The sequence below is a fragment of the Rousettus aegyptiacus genome, unplaced genomic scaffold (genome assembly GCF_014176215.1).
Source record: "Rousettus aegyptiacus isolate mRouAeg1 unplaced genomic scaffold, mRouAeg1.p scaffold_m13_p_1, whole genome shotgun sequence".
In the NCBI taxonomy this organism is placed as follows: Eukaryota; Metazoa; Chordata; class Mammalia; order Chiroptera; family Pteropodidae; genus Rousettus; species Rousettus aegyptiacus.
In genome coordinates, this window is record NW_023416284.1 from 34,402,058 (window position 1) to 34,429,114 (window position 27,057).

The 27,057-nt window shown below is 39.1% G+C and overlaps 1 protein-coding gene across 1 annotated transcript; it reads right to left on the reverse strand.

Moving 5' to 3' along the window:
* Positions 1-470: 470 nt before the first annotated feature.
* ORC1 (origin recognition complex subunit 1) lies at positions 471-26,912 on the reverse strand. Its single transcript, XM_016120288.2, has 18 exons — positions 26,786-26,912; positions 21,841-21,916; positions 21,070-21,169; positions 20,311-20,438; positions 19,078-19,256; positions 17,623-17,941; positions 13,780-14,146; positions 12,784-12,888; positions 12,014-12,209; positions 10,149-10,246; positions 9,496-9,597; positions 8,926-9,097; positions 8,278-8,385; positions 7,849-7,998; positions 7,018-7,137; positions 2,667-2,836; positions 2,218-2,305; positions 471-818 (listed from the first exon to the last, which is right to left on the reverse strand). The coding sequence occupies exons 3-18, from the start codon at positions 21,162-21,164 to the stop codon at positions 624-626; spliced, it is 2,592 nt and encodes an 863-aa protein (XP_015975774.2). The 5' UTR covers positions 21,165-21,169; positions 21,841-21,916; positions 26,786-26,912; the 3' UTR covers positions 471-623.
* Positions 26,913-27,057: the final 145 nt, after the last annotated feature.

The following is a 27,057-nucleotide window of genomic DNA, read 5'->3' on the forward strand; positions in this document are numbered from 1 at the left end:
ACCTTATAGTTTCTGTGCCATCTGAGTCTTTTTATTATTTAAAGATTTATTTATATGATAAATGGTGCCTTTTTAAAATTACATTTTCTAGCTATTTGTTGCTAGGGATTACTTATCACTGATATTATTTCCCGCAGTTGTTTTTCATAAACCAAGTTTGTTGCATTCACATTTTCCAAAAGTTAAGATACATTGTAACATACAGTGGACGTCTTCTTTTAACCCCTGATCACAGCCATGCAGTACTTTCTCAGAGGCAACCAATATAACCAATTTCTTACATATTCTCCCAGAACTATTTTATATCAACACCAGTAACTGTATGCAGATACTTATATACATGGTATGTTACAATTAAATGACAGGACTACTAATGGAAGTATAAGTTAGAAGGAGAAGAGGGCTTATTGTAGGAAGGATGGTTTGATTTTATAATCTGATGTTTGTAATGATTATAAATTTCCCAAACACTCTGGAAAAGACAAATTATTTAATGGAAAATTCCAAACTACACGATAGTTATTTCCATTCCATACACTTCGCCACAATAATTCCACATACACAGAAAAAGAAAATCAGGCCCTTTAAAAACAGCAGCTCACAGTCCTGCCTTATGAGGCCCTTCACTCATCTTTCAGCGCATACAGCACATCATCCTGGCTGACGTTGAGCCGCACACGAAGGAGCAGATCATTCCTGCTGGGCTCCACAAGGAGGAGGCGGCAGGAGCCCAGGTGACAGCACACTGCCATTGTCTCTGACATGGTGGGGTACGGGAGACCCTCCATCCTGCACAGTGCCACGTGTTGCCTGTATACCTAGAAACAAAGCGCATATCTGAGGTCAGTTGCTGGAAAGGTCAAGAGAAGAAAGATCCTGGGTCTACATCTGATCACTTATTTCTTCTTTTGGAAGAAATGAACATTTTTGGTTCAGGATGCTCGATACCCCCAAAAGGCATCAATGGGTGCCCCAATGGGGCACAAATGCAGGGACATAATGCAATATTGATCTCGGAATCAGAGAACAGCAGGTGTGAATCATGATTCTATCAATTACCTAAATCCTGGGCAAGCTATTTTACTTTCTGAGCTTCAGATTTAATCTATTAAGTGTATTATAATAGGAGTTAATGGATATAAAATGTCTAGTAATTGTGACTTACACAGGGACTGAGAGTTCCACAATTGAGATTGTGATTCAAGTCAAATTTTGCTAGAAGGCATTTTCCTTAGCAGATACAGTGGACTAGTGCCAAGGCATGACCCTTGGAAAATCAAAGCCCGGAGAGAATACAGAACAAAGACAGGAAGGAGGGTAGCTGGAAACAGATTCCTACCCCAAAGCCCCAAGTAGGTCAGGCAGGTCTGTAGCATTTCCTAATCACTTTCTACTCTAAATCTTTATAAGTATATTTCCTAACCCCTGCCCCCACCAAGACTGGTTCCTGGCTCCTATCACAGTTAATGGCACATTGTAGATGTTTAGGGTGTTCACAAACTAAAATGACAGTCACTGTCTATAGAGGAGCTGTCTCGGGCTCTACAAGGAAAATAATAATACACGAAACATCAAAAGCAACTAAATGTTTAAAAAGAATTTAAAGAAGTAAAGAAAAGTTGAAAGGAAGAAGTAGTTGGAAGGAAATGTTTTCTTGACCTCTCTATCTAAAACATACTCTTACACAGACACACACACTCCCAGGTGCAGACTCAAACACCTTTAAGAAGGCAGCCCATTGCCTATGAAAACCAGTTTTAAATAAACGACTCAGGCACAAGACCTAATGCTTCCTTTAACTGGATATAATGGAAGCTGCTTCAACAATGTTTGGATTGATCTTCATGATGTTTTTAAACATAGCTCATTCTGAAAACTTTGCCCTCACTATACCATAGGCTGTATTAGGGTAGTAACGTTTGACTTATTCATTTCTGAATCTCCCACTTCTAGAACAGGATCTGGCACATAGTAAACCTTCAATCTAATATACAGAAACCAGTTACTAGTAAACCTTCAATCTAATGTACAGAAACTAGTTACTCACACAACTCAATAAAATATCACATAAAAACAGGTGTTTACCTGATATTCTTTAGCATTATCAGGGTGGCACATAATAGAGGAACTGTTACACAGTGATTGACACAGTGTTACGCATACTTTAAAAGCATCAGACCAAAATCTAGAAGGATCTGAAAAAAGGAGATCAATTACCTGCTGAAATGTTGCTTCTTCCAGTCCGGAACGGCGGAACTCTGCAAGGATGGCTCTCAAGAAGCTCTGCTCCAGAACAGAGGAATTTCTTAAAGAAAAGGAAGAGATGTGAGTTCTTGTAAGTGGCTACACCAACAGCTTAGAAGAAAGCTAAAAAAGCTATTCTGCATCATAAGGGAAGAGGGGAAAACTGGGGATTACTTTTTCCTATACTATGCAGCAAGAACCCTCCCCCTATTCCCCCAAATCTCAAAATATTATATTGGGTTTACATTTATGTCTCCCTGACGAGACTATGCCCCTTAAGAAAAAAGACAGCATCTTCAGAAAATGCAGGTTCAATATAAAAACTTAAAAAGGGAAACATGCTTCCACAGCCTTCCCAGACTGTGGCCCTCTCTAGCGGTCTTTCAAGGAATGTCCAGGGTCAGGAAGCAGCAGCATCTTACTTGATGGCAGTGATGTATGACGATGAAACCATTTCATCCACGGCTTTCAGTAAGTGAGCTACAGTGACCAGGCCAGGGGAGTCAGGCTTCTGGTAGGAGAATTCACAGATCTCTGTGGCACGCCTACAAATGTCCAGGCAGCGTCGTGCATCTCCAGAGAGAGCTGCTACCTACATGAGGGAACATTTTATTCCTTGAGGTCCCCTTGCCATCTCAGCCCAGGAGAAAAACCAACAGATTCTGTGTTCAGCTAAAAAAGGTAAGTACTTAGCCCTGGCTGGGGACCTGGTGGAGGCTCAGATATAAATGATCACAGTCATGCCTCACTTAGTGAGGAGAATACATTCTGAGAAATGTGTCATTAGGCAATTTTGTCCCTGTGTGAACATCACAGAGTATACTTATACAGACCTAGATGGTATCGCCTACTACACATCTAGGCTATACAGTATAGCCTATTGTTCCTAGGCTGCAAACCTATATAGCCTGTTATTGTACAAAACATGAGATTAAATCAAGCACAAGAAAAATCATACAATCAGGAGATGAGATAAACACGAGATGAGGCTGCTGCCTTGTAACATGTCTTACAGCAAACTTTTTTTTTAAGTAGAAATACACTCTAAAATAACAATAAAATGTATAGTAAATACACGAATCAAGAAAATTCTCTCATTACCAAGTATTGTGTACTATACATAATTGTACTTGCTATACTTTTATGACTGGCAGCACAGTAGGTTTATTTACACCAGCTTCACCATAAACAGGTGAGTACTGCATTGTGCTATGGTCTCATAATGGATAGGACATTGCTAGGTGATAAAACACTATTCTGTAGCACATAACTGTCTACCGTGCCTAGTTAGGCCTCTTCCCTGAGTCCAAATCTCTGTCTCAGTTTTACAGATAACGCCACAGTAGAAAAGGCAGAAATTCTCAGCTTTATTTAAGACTAGGAAAATGAAATCTAACGGCCCAAGATCATATTGAAATGTCTGGAAACACAAGGTTGTCATTGCATGAAGAGAGAAATGTGCCCCCATAAGCAGCCAGCCAGAACCAAGAGGTTAAAGCAGAGCCTATTTTAGAGATAAAGCCACAGTTTGAGCCTCCCTCACAGCATGTGGTGAATTTTGGATACTGCCTGGTCAATAGCTAAACAACCAGAATCAAGAGGGAAGGAAGCCACAAATCTGGAGGACCTAGAAGCATCTGTGGTTAGATTAATCAGACCAACCCACATTGCCAGTAGCTTCACTATTGCTCCTTCCTTTCTATGCGCAAAGGCTGAGCAGCTGGCTCCTGGGCTCCCTTTCCGGAGAACCTTATACCCTCCCCCAAAATGACTCACACCACTTGCATTTTAAATTTCACTAAAGTAATCCTTAGACTCACTGTGGCCTCCGTTTCTTTATTCCCAGTACTTTCTAGCAATCCCTACCAATGGCCTGATAACCATCACAGGAGACAACGACCTGCCTGATGACTTGCCAAAATGATTATTTCCTTCTAAAATTCCTGCTACATTAGGTTTAAAAAAGCAAATTGCACACACACAACACACAAAGATAGTCATTTCCGGAAAGTGGAATTGCAGGAGTTTTTAAATATTTTGTACATATTTGTCTTCGGAATTCAAATTTAAGACATTCAAAACAAAAATCGCTTTTCCAATAACCCAAGGCAGAAACATGAGTATCAGATTATAGTCTTTTCTTCCTCTAACCTCCTGCATCCAACTGGTAAGGATGTCCCATGATGTTTCCACCCTATCACTTCTTTCCTCCAATCACCATCACCACTGGCTGTGAAGCAGTACCGTGTTAACAGTGTGTACTCAAGAGCTGCTGCAGAGGCCTAAAAACGAAGTGGACAGGGGACACTGGGAGGCAAAAAAACCACGCAAAACAGTTCTAATCCTACGAGTATCTGTGAACCTTGGTGACCGTAAGCACCCGGCTGCTGTGGTAAAGGAGACAAAAGAAAAATCTGAGGTCCACAAAGCATGGAATCTAAGAGAAGACCTTGCATAAACTAAAGACCTGACATTACAGGGTAAAGGTGAACGAGGGACCCATTATGCAGAAGAGATGGCAAGAAAAATGGCCTGTTTTGACTTTGGTGCTAGGTGGTGTAAGGTAAACAAACCCCCCCCCCCAAAAACAACAACAACAACAAAAAAACCCCTGTCTTTGCAACTACAAGCTCTCACATGGATCTGGAGCCCAGATTTACGTTGTGTCTCCTAAAAACCTCAAGTGGAGAATTTTCTTTTAAAATGGCCCCAGTTGACAGTGCCCCTCAGTAACTGACAGAAGCAAAAACAAAATCTGAATGAACTCAACTTCAACCCAGTTTTCAATTAATTCTCAGATAAAGCTCTAAGGAAAGTATGCACACGCAGCAAAAAAGAAAAAATAACCAAGACACAATAACAAGGAAACAAGGCCATGTACCCATGGGAACCAGCAATCAATAGAATTGAACTCACAAAGACTTCAGATATCGTAATTATAAGATGCAGAATATAAAATAAGTATGTTTCTTTATATGTAAAGTAATTAAAGAGAAGTTTGAAATTACAATCAAGAGTTTTAGGTAAAAACAGCATCCAAATTTGATACCTTCTGATATGTTAATGAAAGACCATGAACCCTAAAAGGAAGAGAAGCAACGGGAGTAAACAATATAATTCTGCAAGTTAGACAGAGGTGGCAGAGTAGTGGTTGACTTAGGCTGAAAAAAGCCAATTCCTACAGCAGTCATGAGGAGTCCAGGAACAAATCTAAATTACATACACACACAAAACTTCAAAATGCTCGGGGTTAATGGTATTGGAACTGGAGGTAAAGGGGAAAGTTTAGCTAAAATAAGGAGGAATGGCTGAAAGTTAAGACTGATGCCCTGGATCTGGAGTTAGCAAACTATGGCCTGCCACAGGTTTTTATAAAGTTTTACTTGAACACAGCTATGTGTGTTCCTTTACCTACTATGCATGGCCGGCCACTTTTGGTGACACAAGGGCAGAGTTGAATAGTGCAATGACACGAGTAGTGCCGCAGTGGAGGGGATGTCCCTTGCTAAACGCTGTTACTATTCGTGGGATGAATTTGAAGACCTCTACCCTCTCTGACTCCAGCCCACACTCCCACCCCCAAAACACTTCCCCCAGCAAGCATATTCTGGGAAATCTGACCATACCAATAGGGAAGAGCTGAAGATATGGAAACTGACCCATTCAGATTAACCTGGTAAAGCTCATGGTGAACAAGTCTCACTCGTGCTCAGAGCTCTCAATAAGTTTTTGTCATCTCCACTCTTATACCTGAGTGGACAACCAAGACATGTGAGGAAAGTAAAAATGCAAGATAAACCAACAGAAAAAAGCATCTTGGAGGAAAAGGGAGATGACCACCTCAAATAAACAGGATGGCATAATAAAGACCATTCAGAGAAAAAAAGAATTTTTAGAAATTGCATGATAGTAGAAGTGAAAAACTACCCAAGAGGAGGGTTAAATGGTAACTTTGAGGATCTCTCTCCTAGAAAGCAAAGACAAGCATCATACCTGGCTCACCTGACTCCAGTACCTAATGCACTAAGTAGCCAGCTCTGAGCGGGTGTTACAAGTGCTGCTGCTATAGGCATTCAGAGTTCACATGGTTTTGGGCAAGACACTAGAAATACGTTTATAATTCTTTTAAGTGCTGAAATACTGTGGATGTGTGGTTTCTTACATTCAGCTTGAAGCAGATATTTAACCTACTTTGTTCCTCAGCACCCTTGGAGACTAGTCTTAGTGGAATCTTGGCTGGCATTTTCCTAGTGTGCTTGATGAATGTAGGTAGTCCAAACTTTATACCTACCGTGGAAACACGTTTACCTTGCTAGGCACATTACAGACATTACTGAATTTAATTCTCACAATGACCCTATGAGGTAGCTAGTATTATTCTCATTTTTCAGAGAAGAAAACTTAGGCTTAGAAAGTTTTAAAATAACTTTCCTATAATGGTCCACATGCCTCTTAAGTGTTAGAGCCAGAATTCAAACCAGGTTTTTCTAAATACCCTGCCTTTTTCATTACACAAAGCTGCCTACTGCCTGAATCAATTAATCTTCATTTGTATATAAGCCCACCATAGTCATAGCCTTCTAATTAATTATGCAATAAGGTTAAGAAAATTTTCAGAATTTTGTTTCTATTTTTTGTATGTTTTTATAGGACTTCCTAAATTTCTCTTCATCCTCAGAGCACCAAGTATAGGATCTCACACTGACAGGTGCTCAGCAAAGACTTGCCACCTGGTTTGTAGGTATGGCTAGGAGCTCCCTGAGGGTGACTTACCTTCCTGGCTACCAGCTGGATGGCATCATCCTCAAAGGCCTTTAAATGTTTGAGTCGGGACACCAGGATCTGCTGCAGCTGGCTGTGAGTATAGGGCTGGAAGGACATCCTGGTGAGTCCCTGGTGAGCCAAGATGACAGAGGAAAAAAGTTCACTGATTGCCCTGATAGCCTTGGTGGAAAGCCACCATCTAGTCCCCAAACCCGATTTCCAAGTTCCATATAACAATTTACACATTTCAGGCTGGAACTATCACTGCTCTGCTTCCAGCAATTCGTTACTGACAATGGCCAGTGGTATCCTGTAGAACAGTAGTTCTCGACTACTTTTCATTTAGTTTAAAAGATCCTTTCATCCTAACAGAATCATTTAGAAGTAGATAGAAGCAGAAACGCTCTAATTAGAGTGGGTGGGAGGATCTTCAGCTCTGTCATCTCTACGGGCATGGCTTCACTCACCATGGTTATCAGTACCTGATGCTATCCTTCCAGCTGAACCACAGGTCTACAGGGCATCTGCCTGGTTCACTGCTATACTTGATGCATTTCACACTGCCTAGCAAGGGTAAGTGCTAAAATATATTTTTTTTTAATAATTAAACCTCTAGGACTCTGCAGTTTTAAGAGTGCACAGATAGCAGAACACTAAGACGTGTTTGCAGCAAATCACGCAATAGTTACATTTCATTCCAATTTAAAATTATCAGAATTTCAAAAACCACATTTCTTACTTTTCCCATTTACTTTTGTTTCCTATGTATTCATTTGTGCAGAACTCCTTGGCTCAGCTTATGGTTTTGTAAGAACAGCTTGGATTGGCCTTAGGACCTACCAGTCGGCTTGATACCCGGTTCATCATGATGCGCTCTGGCAGGTCCATGGTGTTGGCAATGGTCAGGACCACAAGCCGGGCATCCTTGTGAGTGGGCCAGTCAAAGAGATTGTACATTATGTCTTGTTTTTGAGTCCAGAGAAGGTCGAGCTGCCAGGGAAATGGAGGGAAATGCAACATAAATCAGAGATGGAGCCAGGGCCCAGGCGAAAACCTCTTACCACTGCTTTAGCTGCATGCGCTTCTCAGGTCACGCCACAAAAGTAGCAAAGAAGTCAAAGGACATATGCCTTGCCACCAGAGAATGGGCTCAGGTGAATGAAGAAGGGAGACAGGACAACTTCCCTCCTGCCCAGTATTTGCTCCCAGAACATCCCAATCAAGAACCACGCCACTTCTTCTCTATTCCTTCTGTAGGCACCTCCTTACCTCATCCACAAGCAGCACAGTGGTTTCCTGAGAGGACCCTTGGGTGCAAAATCGCTTTGCCAGCAGTTCTACTGCATGGTTAGCTGTTGCCTTTTGGCCTGTCAGCTTCTGCATTGGGAGAAAATAGGTATAGCAAACTGTAAAGACTTCGCTGTCCTGGGATTAAAATTAAATTTGCACGTAGAGGAAACTATTTTAGTCTGAGGACTGCAGTATACTATACTCTATTTTACACTCTAGCCTAACTTTAACCTAGAAGAGAAGGTACCAATAATTTGACTGAAATACAAATGAACCACAGACTGGTCCCAGAAGCCAATCCAAAATCATTACTGCATGACTCTATTTATAACTGGACATTATTTTTAACAAGATAACAGCTAATGAATCAAAGAGTGAGGTTCAAACTCTGGTCTACCTCTAATCCCTTTTCTATTGTTTACCATATGCCTCCTGTGTGTGAATGGTTTCCAACATATTGGTTAAATACTGGCTTCCAATAATTCATATCAAGACCCTAGGCTTTAAAGTCCTTGAGGATAGAAATTCTGCCTTCCTTGCCCTTGCTACCTACCTCTACACTCAGGAGAATGCCGAGCATACTAAAAACATGTCATAGGCACAAAATTAAGTAAACCTTTCCCTTACCTTCCAGATTTGCACGTAGACTTGGCGCGGTTCCGTCAGCTTCATGCCATTGACTTCAACATATTTAAAGGGAGGAACATCATTTGCTTGGGCTGCCTGCTGAAGGCAGTGTATCACCTCATGCACAGTGGCAGTCTTCCCTGTCCCAGGGACTCCGGAGATGTACATGCACCTAGGCAAGAAGAGAAGATCCATGGGCTAGGTCTGTGCCAGCTTCATCACACTATCACCAGTTTAGTAGTGTGTGAATATGTCCTGAGGGAAGGACAAAGACTCCTGAAATGGGGAGGTGGGGATAGAAAGGCCCATCCTTGGAAGCTGGTCAGAGCAGAACCTGTTTATATAGAATCATTCATTCTATAAACAATGCAGTATGCAAACTACCTACCCAAAGAAGGCCAATTCCACTTTTCTCTGAAATACATAATTCCTATGAAATTACTTTGACAACAAAAGCTGCTTTAGAAGTTTTAGGTATAGCAACAAGTTTGCCTGCTCGCCTGACATCAAGGTGGTACACTAGTGAGGGCCTTTTCCCCTGACCACTCCGCCTGCCTCACCCTGACTCACCCTCCAGTATGGTCAAGCAGTTTGCTTTCCACAAAGTTGTAGATGTCTTGGAATTCCTGTTCCCGACAGGGAAGAGACTCGGGTACAGCAGAAACATGCAGCCTAAATGAAGGAAGAGGAGGACTTTAAAAGCATTTCACTATCTTCTTAAAAACAGATGGAAAAGACTTTTCTTGTTTCTATAAGAAAATTTAATCACAAAACCAGGGGCACACCTTCATTCTCAAATCCTTCACGTGGCCTTATAATCCCTTTGTCCACCCAAATCACTGAACTCAGTGTTTCTAACCAAGGGTACATCTCACCTGGGAAGCTTTCCAAACCAAATCACCTGGTTGGACCTCATCCCATAAGAGATTCTGATTCAATTGATTTCTGACAGGACCTAGTCTTTAAAAGTCCCCATTTGTTCTAATGGTACCATAACTGAGCAGTGTCCTGACTAATCATCTTCTATCCCTGAGAAAATGATGGCAATAGAATGAAAGGTTACTCCTTCTAGAACCTGTCTGCATTAGCTCATTCAGACACTGCTTGAGAGGTCTTTCTCTCTAAGCACACACATTCATTTTACTATTATTACTCCTGTTTCATGTGAATGAAAGCAGAAGCCCATTTCTTCTTATCTAAAAGGGGCCCACAAGCAGCATTACCTCAGCCGGGCCTCCTCCAGCACGTTGGCTGGCTCCTGGGCAGCCAGGTTTCGGCTGCGGATCTGGGGAGTGGCACGATGTGGCATTCTAGGCTTGGGCTGTATTCAGAAAAAGAGAACATATTCAAAATAAAAAGAAAGCAAAACATCATTCAGCATTAGCACATCTGATTCCTAACGACCTGCTAAAAAGAGTGGTGCTGAATGCCTTAGTTCCTTTATGTAGAAAGTACCATGATTCTCGCGCTCTCTCTCTCCTTATATCACACATACACTTTGTTCATAGTCTAAACACAATTTTTTTCTAATTTACACACAGTATTTGAATTTGAAAGTAATATCAACCTGAGGAAACAATGAATGAAAGTATAGATTACATACTATTTAAAAATAAAATATTACCTTGAAAAAAACACAAAAAATTAAGAAAGCTTAACTTCTCTGCCCAAATATAGGGCAGAGTAGGAGACATAAACTGGGTTTGATTCAGAAGATCCTCCTCTAGATTTGTTTGAAAATATGGTCAAACTTTAACATCTTAGGACTTCCACAATCCACAACACCGTACTTAAAGAAACCTCACCAGATCTTTCCACTTTAAACCCTAGTCACCAGTCAGTCTGGGCTAATAGCACTATTCTCGTTTTCCTTGCTCCCGGCTCACCAGAACAGGCCTACTACCTCTTCTTCTTCCTGGTGTTTCTACAAAGCACTCCCTTCTGTGGGGGGCATTTCAATTACCTACTCTCTGCTTTCTGTCAGGCTACACAGTGATAACCTCTCTACCTCTTTCTCAGGCAGAAAGCACTTAGGCTCTGTTTAACAGTTTAACATCTATTAACTGGCAAAAAGAGGAAAGGAATAACAAAATCTTACTAAAAAGGTATCAAAAACTTGGTGGACTTCTGACCTTTTTTAATATGCTAAAGATGGCCTCATACCCAGTATCTCTTCTTCTGGATGGACCCAGGAGATGCAATCATATCAGAACTTAGGTGAGCTATTTGCATAACTCCAGGTAAGATTGCCTAAGTCCAAAAGTGATCTATTGGATTTCCTTTCCTAGAGGTCTTTCTTTGACTTCAATCTAAGACTAATTACATTTTTCTTGATCTGGAAAAATGGAGATCAGCTTTAGAAAGTCTCCTAAATAGGCTTTTTTAAATTGTATTTCAAAGAACAGTACGTTCCATGAAAAAAGTTTCCTGGTCAAAGATTCATATTCTAATGCTCTGTTTGAAGGTTGCAATAACATTAATAAATTAATGGCCTTGAGAAGTCATGTGATAATGAAGCCAATTTGTGTTTACACATTTCTCAAACACGTCTGAACATGGCAAGCCCCTCTTAATAGCTTTCAATGTACTAATGTTAAACAGGAAGCAAAAGTCCATTTATTTCTTCCAACTTACCATCACACAGTTCATTACCAGTACCTAAGTGCTCCCTGTTTCTCATGTGTATCACGTTAACACAACAAAACCAACACATGGCTCAGCAGCCCTGAATTTAATGCCCACTAAGCATTGATTATACATGAAGCACTCTGCTGAATTTTGTGAGAAATGCAAAGATGAGGGGCCAGTTCTTGTCATTCCCTCTGAAAATTTGTCCCTTGACCATTTGGTTCTGTGTCTTAAAAGGAACTTGAACTCAAAAATCACTGTCTACTGGATTCATTTTCATTCCCAGGGTTCACATAGGTCCTTTCTACATGAATATTCCAAATGTAATAGCTTTGACTACAACATACCTGTGCTCAGAATCCAGCTATTACTAAAAGTGTGATCCAAGACATTTTTAAAATTTAATTTTTAAATTAAGAGAAGGATGCTTCACTGGAAAATAAAGCTGAAAGAACCTTACGGTTTTCTTTGGTGTCCTGGTGGGGCTCTTTAAGGGCAACGTCACAGAAGATTGAAGGTTTCTGGACATGCAACCTTGTGTCCTCCTTGGAAGGCGTGGCACGAAAGTCTCTTCCTCCTTACTGTCAGAGTCTGAAATTTCTGCAGCTGGAAGAAACTCTTCCTCTTCTTGGTTATTTTCACTATTACCTAAAACCCTGAATGGTAGGACACCTTATTTTCAGATATTCAGTGTTTGAAGTCTAAATAAGAAGCTCCCTAACAGGTCAGTGTCGATTAGAGTTGTTGCAGAGCCTCGCCTGTGGCTAAGCAATATAGGATGTGCTCCACTTCCTTGCTCTGCTAAGAGCTTTATATTATTTTGTGACTTGTATATTATTATTCTCATTTTATAGATGAGGGAATTGAGGCTTAGAAAGGTTAAGAGAACTTCCAAAGTTTATACAGAATAGTAAATGACAAAGCTCAATTTCAAATCCAAGTCTATCAAAATCAAAGTTCATGCTTTTAGGCACTCCATTAACAGTCTTATTAGGTGTAATGATGATGGGGCCCTAGGAGCCACCTAAGCCCACGGCGGTGTTTCTTGCCCCTTTTAGACAATGACATTTATGTGAAACTAACATAATTCCAGACATACTAGGTAAAGGGTGAATTTCAATGGTAGAGCAAATAGCAAACAAGAACTATAAGAGGCTTTAAGAAATAAAATTATAGATATCACAGATGGCAGTGATAAGAGCTTTTCTGCCTGCCAAAGCACACTCTTACCGAAGCTGCTGCCTAATCCGTTTCAAAGTCAAGAGAGAACTCTTTCTGCGGATATGATGAAGAGTAGAGGTAGCTTCATCCTGAGCTTCCGGTTCTTTTGCTTCCCTGTAAGATATCATAGCAAGGTTATGGAAAGCAGTTTTGGGCACTAGGGATCAGTGTAGGAACCAGAAGATGGTCAGGCGGCCCGACTGGCTCCTATTATTTTACAGATACTTTGGAAGGAGCTAATTACACTTTGCTAAAAAGTTTATAATTGAAGTTTGATTCAGACCCAGAGATTGAAGTTTGCTTAAAACTTATCAATTAAATCTGACTCACCACCTCCCCAACTAGAGACCAGAATATACTGATCCCAGGCAGTTTCTTGTCCTCTTTTGTTTCTGATGCTTCTATGAATTCACTGTCCATCCAGGCTCAAGGTTAGCAGAAATGCAGATATATATTAAGTACAAAGCATTTATCAATCTAAACTATTGAACTGGGTGCTGGAGTTTCTGAGCAGGAAACACCAAAATGTGTAATTTTGGGATTCTCGTTATTTGTGCAGCCCATTATTTACAAACACTATCTAGCGTCAAACTGCAAACTTTGTTCTAGATGTGTTATCTACTTATACTATAAGTATTTGAGAATGGTTTCCATTTTTTAAAAGACTAAAAAAAAATGACTATTAAAACGTGGCAAAGTACCACAGCAAGTAATGAGATCCACGACTATGAAGGAATTCAGGTTTGGGAAATTATCTTCTGGAGCAGTGATTCTCCAAACGATAGCTGGGTTTACCAGAATCACCCAAAGAGCATTCCAAAAATGTGGATTCCTGGGCCCAAACATTTGGAGATTGAGTCATTATGCCTGGGAAGAGTCTCAGAAACCTGTGTTTTGGAAAAGCTCAGTATTTCTGTGACACATTCAGATTTGCAACCCACACATTTCATATCATGTGAAGGATCACGATTTGCTCTGTGGGAGGCAGGGTAATATCGTGGTCACCTCTTTTTGATCTTTTCTGGTTTCAGAACCACAGAAGGCACCACTGAGGATCTTTTCCCCTTCCGGAAAGGGGTAAGGCTTCTTTCTCCAATAATCTCTAATTTCAAAGCTGAGACTCGGGTTCTCAGAATCATGTGACATTCACGTGAAGCTTTCTTGTCCTCTTCAGCACAAGAGTGTTGAATCTCTCCAGTTTTCTCTGGGGCTTTCAGAGCCAGAGACAAGGTCTGAAGTCCATCAGGCCGAGACTTCTTAGAAGGTGAGCTAATCTCAGAGAAGGCCACTTTTTGTTTAGTTCTCCTGGGAGAATCCAAAGAAACCCACGAAGTCTGCTGGGAAATCTTAGCATTAGGTGTCCTAGGAGAACCTAAGCCCAAGAAAAAAAATCACGACCACATGTGAATTTTATAACCAGCACTATAAACACTCCCAATCTCATTATAGCTAAATTCATCCACTGAAGTTATACAAAGACATGAGTTATCCATATTTTGAACTATTTCATGTCCCCCCCCCCTACAAAAGGTAGCTGAATTATTTTTAGTCTCTCTCCTAAATTCCACAGGTGATTTTCCTACTTAAAATGATAAATCAGCTATTAAGTCAGCTTTTGTAGATAAATGTTCAATCATGTTTCTCTGAAGTAATCTACCAGAACAGCAGAATACAACCAAAGGTAATACCACACATCCTCAGCTCCCATTCAACAGCATTTGAAAACATTTATACCAATGGCTCTGTTAGCACCAAGATCTAGATTTTTCTTAACCTGTATTATATCTACCAACAGAGAGAAGATAGAACCCTCAGGGCAATCAGCTGGGTTCAGTGAATACACAGAACCATATCTGGATTCGCTCCTCGCCTCACCAAGACCACAGGTGCCAAGAACCCGGCCATTCATTTACGGATATCAATTGAGCTGTTAAAACGGCAAGGTATGTGCTAGGTGCTTGGAGGAAACAAAAGTTCAATGAGACCTGATCCCCAACCACAGGACACTCTAGTCTATCAGGGAAGATACTATACATGGATGTTTATAATATGAAGCAAAATAATTGTCCTAAAACACTTACATGCTAATAAAGATGGTTTCTGAGCTAGAGCTTGAAAGAAAGGCAAAATTTCAATAGTTAAAAAGGAAAAAAGAGAGAGATGTGCAGAATATAAATGAGATTGATGTGACCTAAGGCAATGAGGCAGGAAAGGATGGGCATAGAGTCACAGCACATGGTATGTGGGGAGTAGCTTCAGATAAGATGAGAAGAGTCACCAAGTACCTGCATGTGAATGTTTATGGTGGTTTTCCTCATAATCACTAAAAACTAAGAACAGCACAAATGTCCTTAAACTGGGAGTAGATAAACTATGGTAAATCCACACAATGGAATACTACATAGCAATAAAAAAGAAACAAATTACTGATACATTCAACAACACGGAAAAATCTCAGATATATTACACTAAGTTAAAGGAGTCAGACTCAAAAGTTACATACAGTATGAGTCCATTTACATGCCCTTCTGGAAAAGGCATAACAATAGAGACATAAAACAGATTAGTGCCTACCCAAGGCTGAGAGTAAAGGGAAGGGCTAGTTGACTATAAAGGAACACAAGAGAATTCTGGGGTGATGAAACTGTCCTATATCTTGATTATAGTGGTAGTTATACAACTCTATGTGTTTATACACTAAAAAGGGAAATTTTGCTGTATGTAAATGATACCTCTATAATCCTGACTTTAAAAAGTTATCTAAGACCAAATCATAGAGGTCTTTGACTATGAAGCTAAAATTATTAAATTTATTAAATTTGGGGGGGGTAAAAATGAAGAAAACTCAGGTCTTGATTAACATAAAAATGTCCCAATGTCCTAGTCTCCTTTATACCTTATTTCCCACCTGTCAAAAACAATGCATCCAAAATAATCTCATCATATCTTCTTTCCTCTAATTATTTAATTGTGTCAGTTTCTTACCCTAACTTTTAACATCCTACGAAATTGACGGTCAAAAAATACTGCAATTATTTCTGAATGGTGATATTACAGATTATTTCTTTAATAATTTTTCTGCATTTTCCAAATGTTTTATATATTTATGTTCAGTTTCTAAGAACATAATAAAGAGCTATCAAGAATACACGTAATTTATACTCAATGAACTTGGCATATAAACAAAAAATTCAAAAGGACTAATGACATGTATCAGGATGAGCTCTCAGAATAGCCAGAGTGAATTTCAGATACATTGTAAGTGAAAAGAGTAAGATAGGAAAAGTATATATACAGCATGCTACCCAACTGAATACTACTGAATAAGAAAGGAAAATAGAATTATATGCATGTTTGTATGTATGTATGTGTGTGCGTGTATATATATATATACATATATATGTGTGTGTTGATTTTTTCAAAAAACACAGGAAAGAGTAACAAGAAACTAATAAAATTGATTGCCTATAAAAGATGGTAGAAACAGGATGCAAGGGTAAAGAAAATATGCTTCTCTAACTACACTTCTTTTAAATAGTTTTGACTCTTTAACTAGGTTAATATTTCATATGTCTAAAAAAAATCAAAGACGAGGAAAAGCCCTAAAAATTAAATAGAAATAAGAGCTAACTGTATATTACCAATAATATAACCATCCGAAGAAAAAAATTAAAGTAACTTTACTTCCTCAGTGGAACATATTCTAAAAGCATAAAGCACCACAAATAAATTTTAAACTTTAATTGGTAAAGTTTAAAATTTATTTGGTAGTAGCATGGGTATAGCTATCATGAAACTCTTTTGTGTATATCAGGCTTGCTCCTGAGAACCAGGGCTCTTCTTCCTGAAAAAGGGAGATACAATTATGGATTATGGGAGGGAGGGGAAGAACCTTGTGGTCTACAGACTAGAAGTATCAGTATGATTTCAAGAGTCGTAAGAAATAGAAATATTTCTTTGTTCTTTCACTAGGAATCTAAAAGCAGTGTCACCTTAGAGATTTTGAAGAAAAACGGTTCATTATAGGGCTCGGTATCACTAATCATAGAGAAAAACAACAATCTCACACCTATGAGGATGGCTACTATCAAAAATAAAAAACAACCAGTGTTGGGAGGAGGTGAAGAAATTGGAACCCTCGTGCACTGTTGGGTGAGAATGTAAAATGGTGCACAGTATAGTGGTTCCTCAGAAAACTAAAAATAGAATCACCATATGATCCAGCAATTCCACTTCTGGGTATATGTCCAAAATAAAAGGACTCAAGCGGTTATTTGTATACCTGTATTCATAACAGCATTAGGCACAATAGCTAAAAGGTAGAAGCTACACAAATGCCTATTCATAAATGAATGGATAAACAAAACGTATATACATACAATGGGATATTCCTCCTTAAAAAGACAAACTTTGACACATTATAGAACATGAATGAACCTTGAGGACATTATGCTAACTTAAATAAGCCAGTCAGAAAAGGACAATAGTGTATGATTCCACTTATAAGAGGTACCCTGAGTGGTCAAATTTAGAGACAGAAAGTAGAATGGTGGCTACCGAAGGAAGGGGAATGGGAAGTTATTGTTTAATGGTTGGAAGATGATGATGATGGTTGTGCAACAATGTAAATATATATAAATATATATATGTATAAATAAATAAATATAGTAATGGCACTAAACTGTGCAGTTAAAAATAATTAAAAAGGTAAATTTTATGTCATGTACATTTCAACATATCCAATCAGTACCTGGCCCGCCCCTTCACTAACTTAATACTGTAGCATGAATTATTTTATGATATTGCTTTAGCCTCAATATTGCCCACTGTGACCCACTCCACACTTACTGACAAGCTCTAGCCTCTTCCTTGCCCTTGGGGTGACAGGATGGGTAGGAGTTTGGAGTGATTTGGAGGTGGAATGCCTTGACTCAATCCTTTTGACTGCATGCTCTGCTGAGGTCCAAGAAGGGCTTTCTATGCTCTTAGTCTTCGCTCTCGTGGGTTTCTGGCATGTGGGACTGCCTTCTTGTAGCTTATCCAATTCTGAAAATAGTTCTGGAGATAGTGGTCTGAACATCTTCTCATTCCAAGATAGTTTCACAAAGAGTGTCTTATCATTTTTCAGATCCTTAGGTATTACTTCATCTGGGGCTAAAGCTACTACCTGAATTTAGGAAAGATGGGTAGTTAGGAAGAAATAACCAAAAGAGCCAAGAAATGCTCCATGAGAGCTATGGTTTAAAAACATTTAAGTTGGTATCCTAACCTAAACATTACTTTTCCAAGCTTAAGAGGCACAGACATGGCATAGCATATCTATATCCCTTGTTGCTTGCTTTTCCAGGGCATTCTATTCAGCCATGCTAAATTTCCCCACAAAAATTTCTCTAAGCATGCTCTCTGCTCAATAGTTCATAATGGCTCCCCGCCATGGCAAGCTCAGATTACTTAAGAGTGATTTTCGATGCCTTCTAAAATCTAGCTCCATTTTACCTCCTGAGTGCTCGATACTCTTCAAAATGGCCTTCCATCACTAGTTGAGCTTGGCTTGTCATAGCCCTGCTCATTCCCACCATCAAGCTCTTGCCTAAACATGCTCTTCCCACTCTGCATTTCCAGATCTACCCATGTTATTGCTTCAACTTCTACAACTGCCTTTCATTTCTTTAATCATTTAAGTTGGCAAGTTAGGCTGGGCCCACAGATTGGAAAAATCTGACTACAGTCATGCCAGACCAAAGCTTCTCTGTACTACCATTAAACCAACCACCAAATCACCATGTGACCATACTTCACATCCCAATGATCTCATTTTGGTCCTGAAGCAGCTCAAAGAATAACCCGTATCTTAGTCTCCAAATCAGTGGCTCCATTCAGCCAATAGCTCATTGGAATCTGATTTATCATAAAATCTGATAATGCAAATTTGCCTATAGCAACTGGGACTCTTTGTACTGATTTACTGAAGGTAAGCAAGCATATTCAGCCTTATAATACTTCATGTCTGCCACAATTATAGCTAAATATAATTTCTCACTGAGGTATATTTGCTAATTCCTGCTCATCCCTCATGTCACAACCTAAATGTCACTCACTCCAGGAAACTCCTAACACATGGTAAGTGCTCTCAATAAATATCTGTTGAGATAAAGCAGGCAGACGAGCAGAGAAGATGACAAATATCAAAAAATTCATTTCTGTGGGGTAAATGAGAACCAGTAACATCTTTGAAGTTAAGCAGTTTAGGAGACAGTCAAAAATAAGTTTCAAGACAGAACTGAGAATCAAGGCATCACCTACCTGCACAGTGCCAATGATGGTTTCGGCGTTAATGTTGCTGTCACAGGCAGGGTAATCATACCAGAATATCTCCTGTTTAGCTGGCTTCCGGCCCAGCAAGTGCTGTTTATTAAGAGAGATTTCACAGAATCGGATAAACCACTGTACTCGAGCACGTTTCTTGGAATAAGATTCAAAATCTAGGAGGGAGAGGTGGAAAAGGAAAGGTTAAGAAAATGTGAAAATATTTTATTAAGCCCTTTTTATATGCCAGACACTGTGATAGGCACTTGATGATACTCGATTAACACATTATTTTTAATCCTCACAATAACTCTACAAGGTAGGTACTATGGTTCTCTCCCTTTTACAGAAGTAATCAAGTTACAAGAACCTTATCACTGTAATGGACAAACATCTTTATTCACTCATTATATCAGTTCCTTCCTTTAGGCATACAAACTGCAATAGGAATAACTACCTCATCATTCCTCACTTAGCTCTTGGAAGAGGCAGTTTTGTGTAGTTTCAAATTATTATCTTTCTTCTTAATCCTCCTTTTGGAGCTCTGTCCTATTCCCACCTTTCTGTACTCTTCTCTACTTTGCAAAGTGTTAAAGGCTCTGAAGCAGTGACTGGATCTGCAGGCTCTGGTCAACACTATTTTCCCTTTTGGTCCTCCAGCCTTAGGTGCAATAATGGCTATCTTTACTTACTGATCTCTGGGAAACAATATCTTTTATTCCGCCAGCCTTTTCAACAATTATACATAAGTGTCTCTGGGTAAAATACCTTAGGTGTTTTTGTTTTCTTGACTGAACATCAACTGATACACCTTTCCAATACAACTTACCTCCACCCTCATTAAGAAGTTAGTTACAAAATTCATTACTAACTTCCTCATGGCAAAATCAATGGACAAGTCTCTATCAGGGAGCAAATCACCTATTTTTTTCTTCCTTCTTCCCTCAGATACTTTTGCTCTATTCCAGAAATCCTGCCTTAATGGCCATTCTTACCCATTCTTAAAAATAATAGAAAAGCTAAATTCTTGAGCCCCCTATCCAATACTGCTCTAGTGAGTGAAGAAAAGGTTACAGCTAGTGTTCAAGTGACCCCACATCAGAATCTAGGATTCACACTCTTTATATTCTGCTTTGAACAGAGGAATCAGCAGCTGCCCCACTTCTCCACTGCCTAGCACCTCCCAATTACTGATGACAAGAAATGGGTTTCATTCAACTCAAAACTCACCGTCTTCAAACAGCTCAATCAATTTAGCAACATATGGATTTTCATCATCATCCCCCTCAACCAACACGAACTGTCCAACATGGATGTGAATCGGAGTCGAACAACCTTGTGATATCACATTCATTTCTCTAAGAAGTAACAGAAGCATGTGAGGAAATCACAGGGTAGGCCAAGCTCTTCAGATAATCCAGGCAGAGAAAAGTGCTCTCCAACTAGAAAGTCCCCTGAGTAATTTCTCTCTCTGCTGACCAATTCTATTTGAAAACCGATTCACATGCAAGAGTAGATGAAATGTGTAGAATGAATTGTTTTAGCATTTAATGATTAATCTAGAGGTCGCGATATGAACCTTACTTCTCTCAGTTATTATTAACAAACACTAAAGGTTTCCCAAGGCATGAAAGCTGCCCAATAACAGTATCAAATTGTTAGAGATCTCTAGGGCTGGGAGGATATAGCACATCTAATCCTACCCTGTTATCATGCAGAATAACTCAAGTAGATATGACATTAAGTAGATATGACATTATCATACTTATCAAATTTTATTAACCTGACATAATGTCTTCCTCTATTACTAACTGGTGTATTTATGCTACCATCTTCTTGCATCAAACAAAATCTCTCATGTAATCAATTCATATTTACTGTCCCTCAATCCTCAATCTGTGGTAACTAGAACAGGTGAAATACAAGTTATTAACAGTTTAGTCTGGAGAAGCTTTATTTCTAGGACAACCAAAGTACTCTATTACTTACTTATAGATTTGGTAGTGTAATTTTTGATCCCACAATGGCTTGCCAACCCATGAATAAGTTCGTCCAGTCTTCTGCCGTGTAGAATAGTATGTCATTGCTCCTGTGTAAAAAGTCACTGAGTTAGTGTGATAACAATCTGATGAATTCCACAATACAGTCCCTACCTTCAGTGAGTTCAGCTTTCTTTTCTGCCACAGCTACCATTCCACACATTTTAGATTTAGAAAATATTTTCTTTGAGGAAAAAGTCAAGCTCTCTGAAGATCAAATATAGGTAATTAAGTATCGTCTGTGTACATCTTATACTATACCTGTTTCTTCCTATCCAGGGAAATAGGAGGGTCAATATATAAGAAATGAAACCATAAATGTTTAGAAGTATTTACTAGGTACAAGGTAGTGATAGGTAGGAAACATCTAAGAACTTGAAACTAAAACACAATGAAATAACAGTTGCAAATACGTTGATAATACTTACAATCTAGAAAGGGATAAATATAAATGCACTAAAGGACAACTAATACTGCAAAGAACCAAGAGCCAGAGAGACTACTCTAAGTTAGAGGACCAGATCTATGGCTGTTCAGGGAGGAACAGCTTCCTACAGGGATATTCTGACTGAATATTGAATAATGAGTAGATACTGATAAGATGGAATGAAGTGAGGGATTCCAAAGACTAGAGGCAAAAACATGCAAGACGCATTTGAGAGAGTGGCAATGGTTTTTATCACATATTCCACTTACATTAAAAGAAAAAAATGTCACTAACCTGTATTGCTCTGGCAGTTGTAAGGGATATTATTCTTTGCAGCTGACAGGTCCTAGATATAAGCAGTGTGCAATAGCTGAAAATAAATGAAAAAAAATAGGCATTTTTACTGACAAAAACAGAAATGTGAATAAAAAATCCAAACAGATGCCAATCCTCTTTAAAATTTGGAAACTGCAATCTACTAGTCCTAATAATAATGCCAACCCAATATCTTAAGTTTAAGTAATAAAGAAAATAAACCATTCTTATAAATTTATTGCTTTTCTTATGGAACTACAATTTGACAAAACTAGGGTAAAAAAAATTTTTTTAATCCAGTCTGACAAAATTAGTGTGAATTACTGATAATAGGACCAATAATTTCAGTCTATGTTGAAAACAAAAGAATTAGAATGGCATATTAACATCCTGATTAAACGAACAAGCTGGTTTCCTAAAGTTCAGTAGCATTATGTCCTACAGTCTACTTGGGAACATTTTGACCCATAAGATTTTCTGCTTTTTAAAAAGGGGTTTTTTTGGTATACTTTGTGGAAACTAATTAGCAAAAAGAAGATATTGAGCCATTAGTAAATACACAGCTTACCAATGACGCCTGAATGACTGCTATTAAGAATACCAAAAGTATAATTCACAAGAGTACGATTAAATTCAATCTAATTTCAATTAAGTACATTGCAGGAATGAACAAACAGCAAAGAAGGTTATTAAGTAAAAACGAGAAGACTTGTGGTCAAGTAAAAAATGAATTTGGATTCATATAATCTTTTGACAAAAAAAATCAGTAAAAGTGTTTGACTCTCAATATACGTTCGAGGAAATATGTAAAACTAACTTACCTTCAATACATGTTCCTTTTAATGGCTATTGTAACATGGACCTGTCATGTGTAAACTTAGAACTTTTCACCTTTCCTCAATGAATTAGGCAAATTAGGCTACTGAGATACAAATGAGAGATTCAAGTAAATCAAAGTACTCACTAAGCTCTGGAATATCAGCAAGAGTCCTTTGTGGCAACTTGGTATCTCTCAGCAAACGTTCTACAACTCTTAAATAATCTAACTTTAAAATAAATGGCCTGATTTATCACTCTCTGACATTTGATTACGTTGGTACAATGAGCTAATGTTTTCAAACCAAAAATTGGCACACGGAAGGACTATGTCCATATCAATAAGGTACCTAAGGCATCAAATCCATACCCCAACTATTAAATCCAGTCATATTTTAGCTTACTAAAGCAGGCATCCTCCTTCAAAGCAAAGTCAAGATAAAATTTAACATTCCTTTTCTAGGTCAGAAGTGGCATTCAATGAGACCGTACAGTAGTTCCCCTTATCCTCGGGGATATGTTTGAAGACCCCTCCCCACCCCCAAGTAGATGCTGAAAACTGTGGATTCTGAACCCTACATCCACCATGTTTTTTCCTACATGTACATACCTATGATAAAGTATAATTTATAAATTAGGCACAGTTAAAAGATTAACAATAATAACTAACAACAACAATTATAACAATATACTGTAATAAAAGTTATGTGAATGCGATCTTTCTCCCAAAATATCTCACTCATAACCAATCTGATAATGGAGCTGGCTAACCAGCAGGTAGCTGGATAACACTGGACAAAAGGATGATTCAAGTCCTGGGCAAGACAGAGCTGGACAGCACAAGATTTCATCATGCTACTCAGTACCATGTACAATTTAAAACTTAGGAGTTTTTATTGCTGGAATTTTTTATTTAATAATTTGAAACCACAGTTGATGCAGGTAACAAACCTGGAAAAGTGAAACTGTGGATAAGGAGGGGGGTGATAATATGCATATGTGTGTGCAAAGGTGGGTGATTCACTCTAGGCTGAGCAGGCAGGGGTTAGGAAAGAGGATTATCTGGGCCTGGAGTACATAACCTGCTCCAGGCTTGCTTTTCCAAACCTCAAAGGAACTAAGGTTGTTAGTGCCCTCACATTTATGCAGTTGCTGTTATATATATATATATTGTTTCAATTCTTTGCAGGGATGGCTCATGTCTCAGCTCCAATTAAACTTCCTCAGAGAAACCTTCACTAACACCCAATAGAAAGTCACCACCCCCCCAACACACACACCCCCTAATTCAGCCCCTCAGGGTAATGTTCCATTATACCACTCTTATCAAAACAATACTACTTTCTTATTTATTTTGTTTTCCACATTAGAATGTTGACTTCTAAAAGAACAGGGATCTTGGAAACTTGTCTATCTACCTTGTTCATAATTGCATCACCAGGGCCTAGGTTAGAACATGGCACATAACAGGTGAAAAAACGAATAAACGAATGAAAATGATTAGGACAATACCAAGTGTAGTAAGGATGTACAGCAGATGGAACTCTCATACACTGCTGGAGGACATGTATATTGGTAAAACTACATAGGAAAATTGGTGGTATCTACTAAACCGTGAATAACCTTGACCCAGCAATTTCGATGGAATAGACCAACAGAAAAATATACACATTGTGAAAAGATATGAGCCAGAATGTTCATAGCAGCATTAGAAGGCAATAAAATTAAACTAACTACAACTGCACAAAAAGTGAGGAAAATCTCACAAAATAACGAGCTAAAGAAATCAGCAAAAGAATACACATTATAGTAATTCCATTTATGTAAGATTTAAAAACAGGTAAAAGTAACCTCCAGTGTTAGAAGTCACAATAAAAAGTAACCAAGGTGACTGAAAGGAAGAACGAACAGATGGCGTAGGGGTGGAGTGCTAGTAGGGTGCTGGTCATGTTTTTCGATCTAGATGGTTACATAGGTATGTTCCCTTTTTTTTTTTTAATTAAAATTATTGGGGTGACATTAATAAAATCAAATGAGTTTCAAGTGTACAAATCAATAATATGTCATATATATATATATATAGGTATGTTCTCTTTAAGAAAACTGACATGCTATTTCTAAAACTGGCAGATTAGCTCAAAGAGATTATAAAATTTAAAAAATTCAGACAATTAAAAAACTCATTAAACTGCACATTTATGATTTGTTAATTTTCAATGAAAAGTTCAAAAAATTAATCAGGAGTCCTTCTGAAGAGGCAGAAATCATAGATGTCAGGCCCCTTTGTACTATCACTCCACTTTCTTACCCTTGACCCAGCATTTCATCCCATTCACCATCAGCAGAAAGATTCCCCAAGAGAAATGATAAATGGGGTAGAAAGGCAGGCCTGACTTGCCCTAGCAAATGCTTTGGCTTCCAGGAGATACCTACTACACACTCTCAATGTTGCAGATACCAAAAATCTGAAACATGCATACCACCCAGTCCAGGGGTCACATCCAAGGAAAACAGATAAAAGTGTCACAGTAAAAATAATGATAGCAGATATTTATTGAGCCAATATGACAAGGTGGAGCCAAAACTCTTGCTATAGTTATCTCATTTAATCCTCACAATAATCCTAGAACAATGTTAGCACAGAGCACTAAACTAAGTACACAATAGGCACTCAATAAGCATTTGTTGAAAGGCAGATGCTATTATCACTTCAAGATGATAACTTGTCCCAGTGTTACACAGAATGGCACAGCCTTAATTCAAATCCTAACTAAGTAGCTGGATTCCAATGACTGTGCTCTTTACCTACTTTACCTTATGTGAAAGTGGATAAGGTTAAATATATGCCTAAAAGAGTTGATTTCTGATGTGCTTATTTCAATAATGCAGGCTTCCTAGACAGTGACTGAGAGGTCAAAAGGGCCTCAATTTCTTTACCCATAAAATGAGATAATAGAACTCTCTTTTTATTCAACCAATAGTTATCAGTCACCTGGGTGTGCCAGGCATGTCCTAGGATTACTGAGGATTAAGTGAGAAAGTGAAAAATGGTAAATTTACTCCCTCACTTTCTTAATCCCTTGCTCTATCTGTAAGGGACAGTGGTGTTTTTTGTTTCTGTTTTTTACTAATTTAATGAATGCTATGAAACACACATACAATTCATACAATTTTGCATCCAACTTCAGGGTATTTATAAATCTTTTAAAGTCCACATATTGCCCTCTGTTGTGGTTAAAAACTATTGCAGGGGGATTTGGTAAACCATGCTCTCACATTGGAAACCTCCATTGGTATTCACAAGCATTCAGTACAGCAGGGAAGAGGTTACCATTTTTAGAGATAACTAAAATTGAAAACTGACATATTTAATCATTGCAGTTTCACAGATGGTTGCCCAGAATAAGACTCTCGCATCTCATGCCTTTAAGTCCAGTGTTTTTTCCAAATGTCAAAACATAAGGCCTTTCTATTCTAGGGTTACATTAGGAAGTAGAAGAGGTGCCATTAAATTTCTCTCCTGGAAAGAAAGTGGATGAATGAGTGCGCGGCAGTTAAGAGCAGCTCAATTGGAAAAAGATCTGGGTAGGCGCCTAGACCGCTTAATCACAAAAAGCGACCTAGACAAGTCTCTCTCTGGACTCAAGTGCTATATCTGTGAAATAGGGTAATAATTAACACTGCTCCGACTGCCTGTGGTGCTTGTCACACTAATGGATCAAAGGAGGGAAAGAAGCGATGCTTCACAACGGCAATGCAGATAGAAGGGTGGTTAAGATCGTTACTGAGAGTCTCAAGGCGGTGAGGGTAGGAAAGCTCATGGTTCTCTATGCTGTTGGCTTTCCGCTTCTCTTCTGCAAGCTCGCAGTCGCTGCTGTAGCGGGAAGCCTTTTAGCAATCAGGATGTGGAAAAGGAACGCTCCTCACTTAGCAGTCGCTTAGTAAATATCTGCTGAATGACTGCGTCTACAAAGAACAATTTCTTCAGTCCCTCCAACCCACTGGACGCCACACTCACTGGGCGCCGAAGCTTCATGAAGCTAGGCGCAAGCCCTCCACTTCCCACCGCCTCCGCTTCAGGAGCTCGTGGAGCTGCAGTAACTCTCACCTGAACCAGCTGCACTCCTCTTGCAGCCACCCGGCGATACACTGAAGCCCAAGTAAACTCCTCGATCGGAATGGAAAGAAGGTGGAGAAAAGGAAATTTCGCGCCAAACGCTGTGGCCCCGCCCCCCACACTGTCTCCACGTTCCGTCACCAGCTACCCCTCCCGTCCCGCCCACCTGAGGACGCACGACGTACGTACGCAAACCAACGTGCAGCAACCATAATAGATTCCACCGGGGTCGCTGTTTGCGGAAGGAAGTTCCTTACACTGCA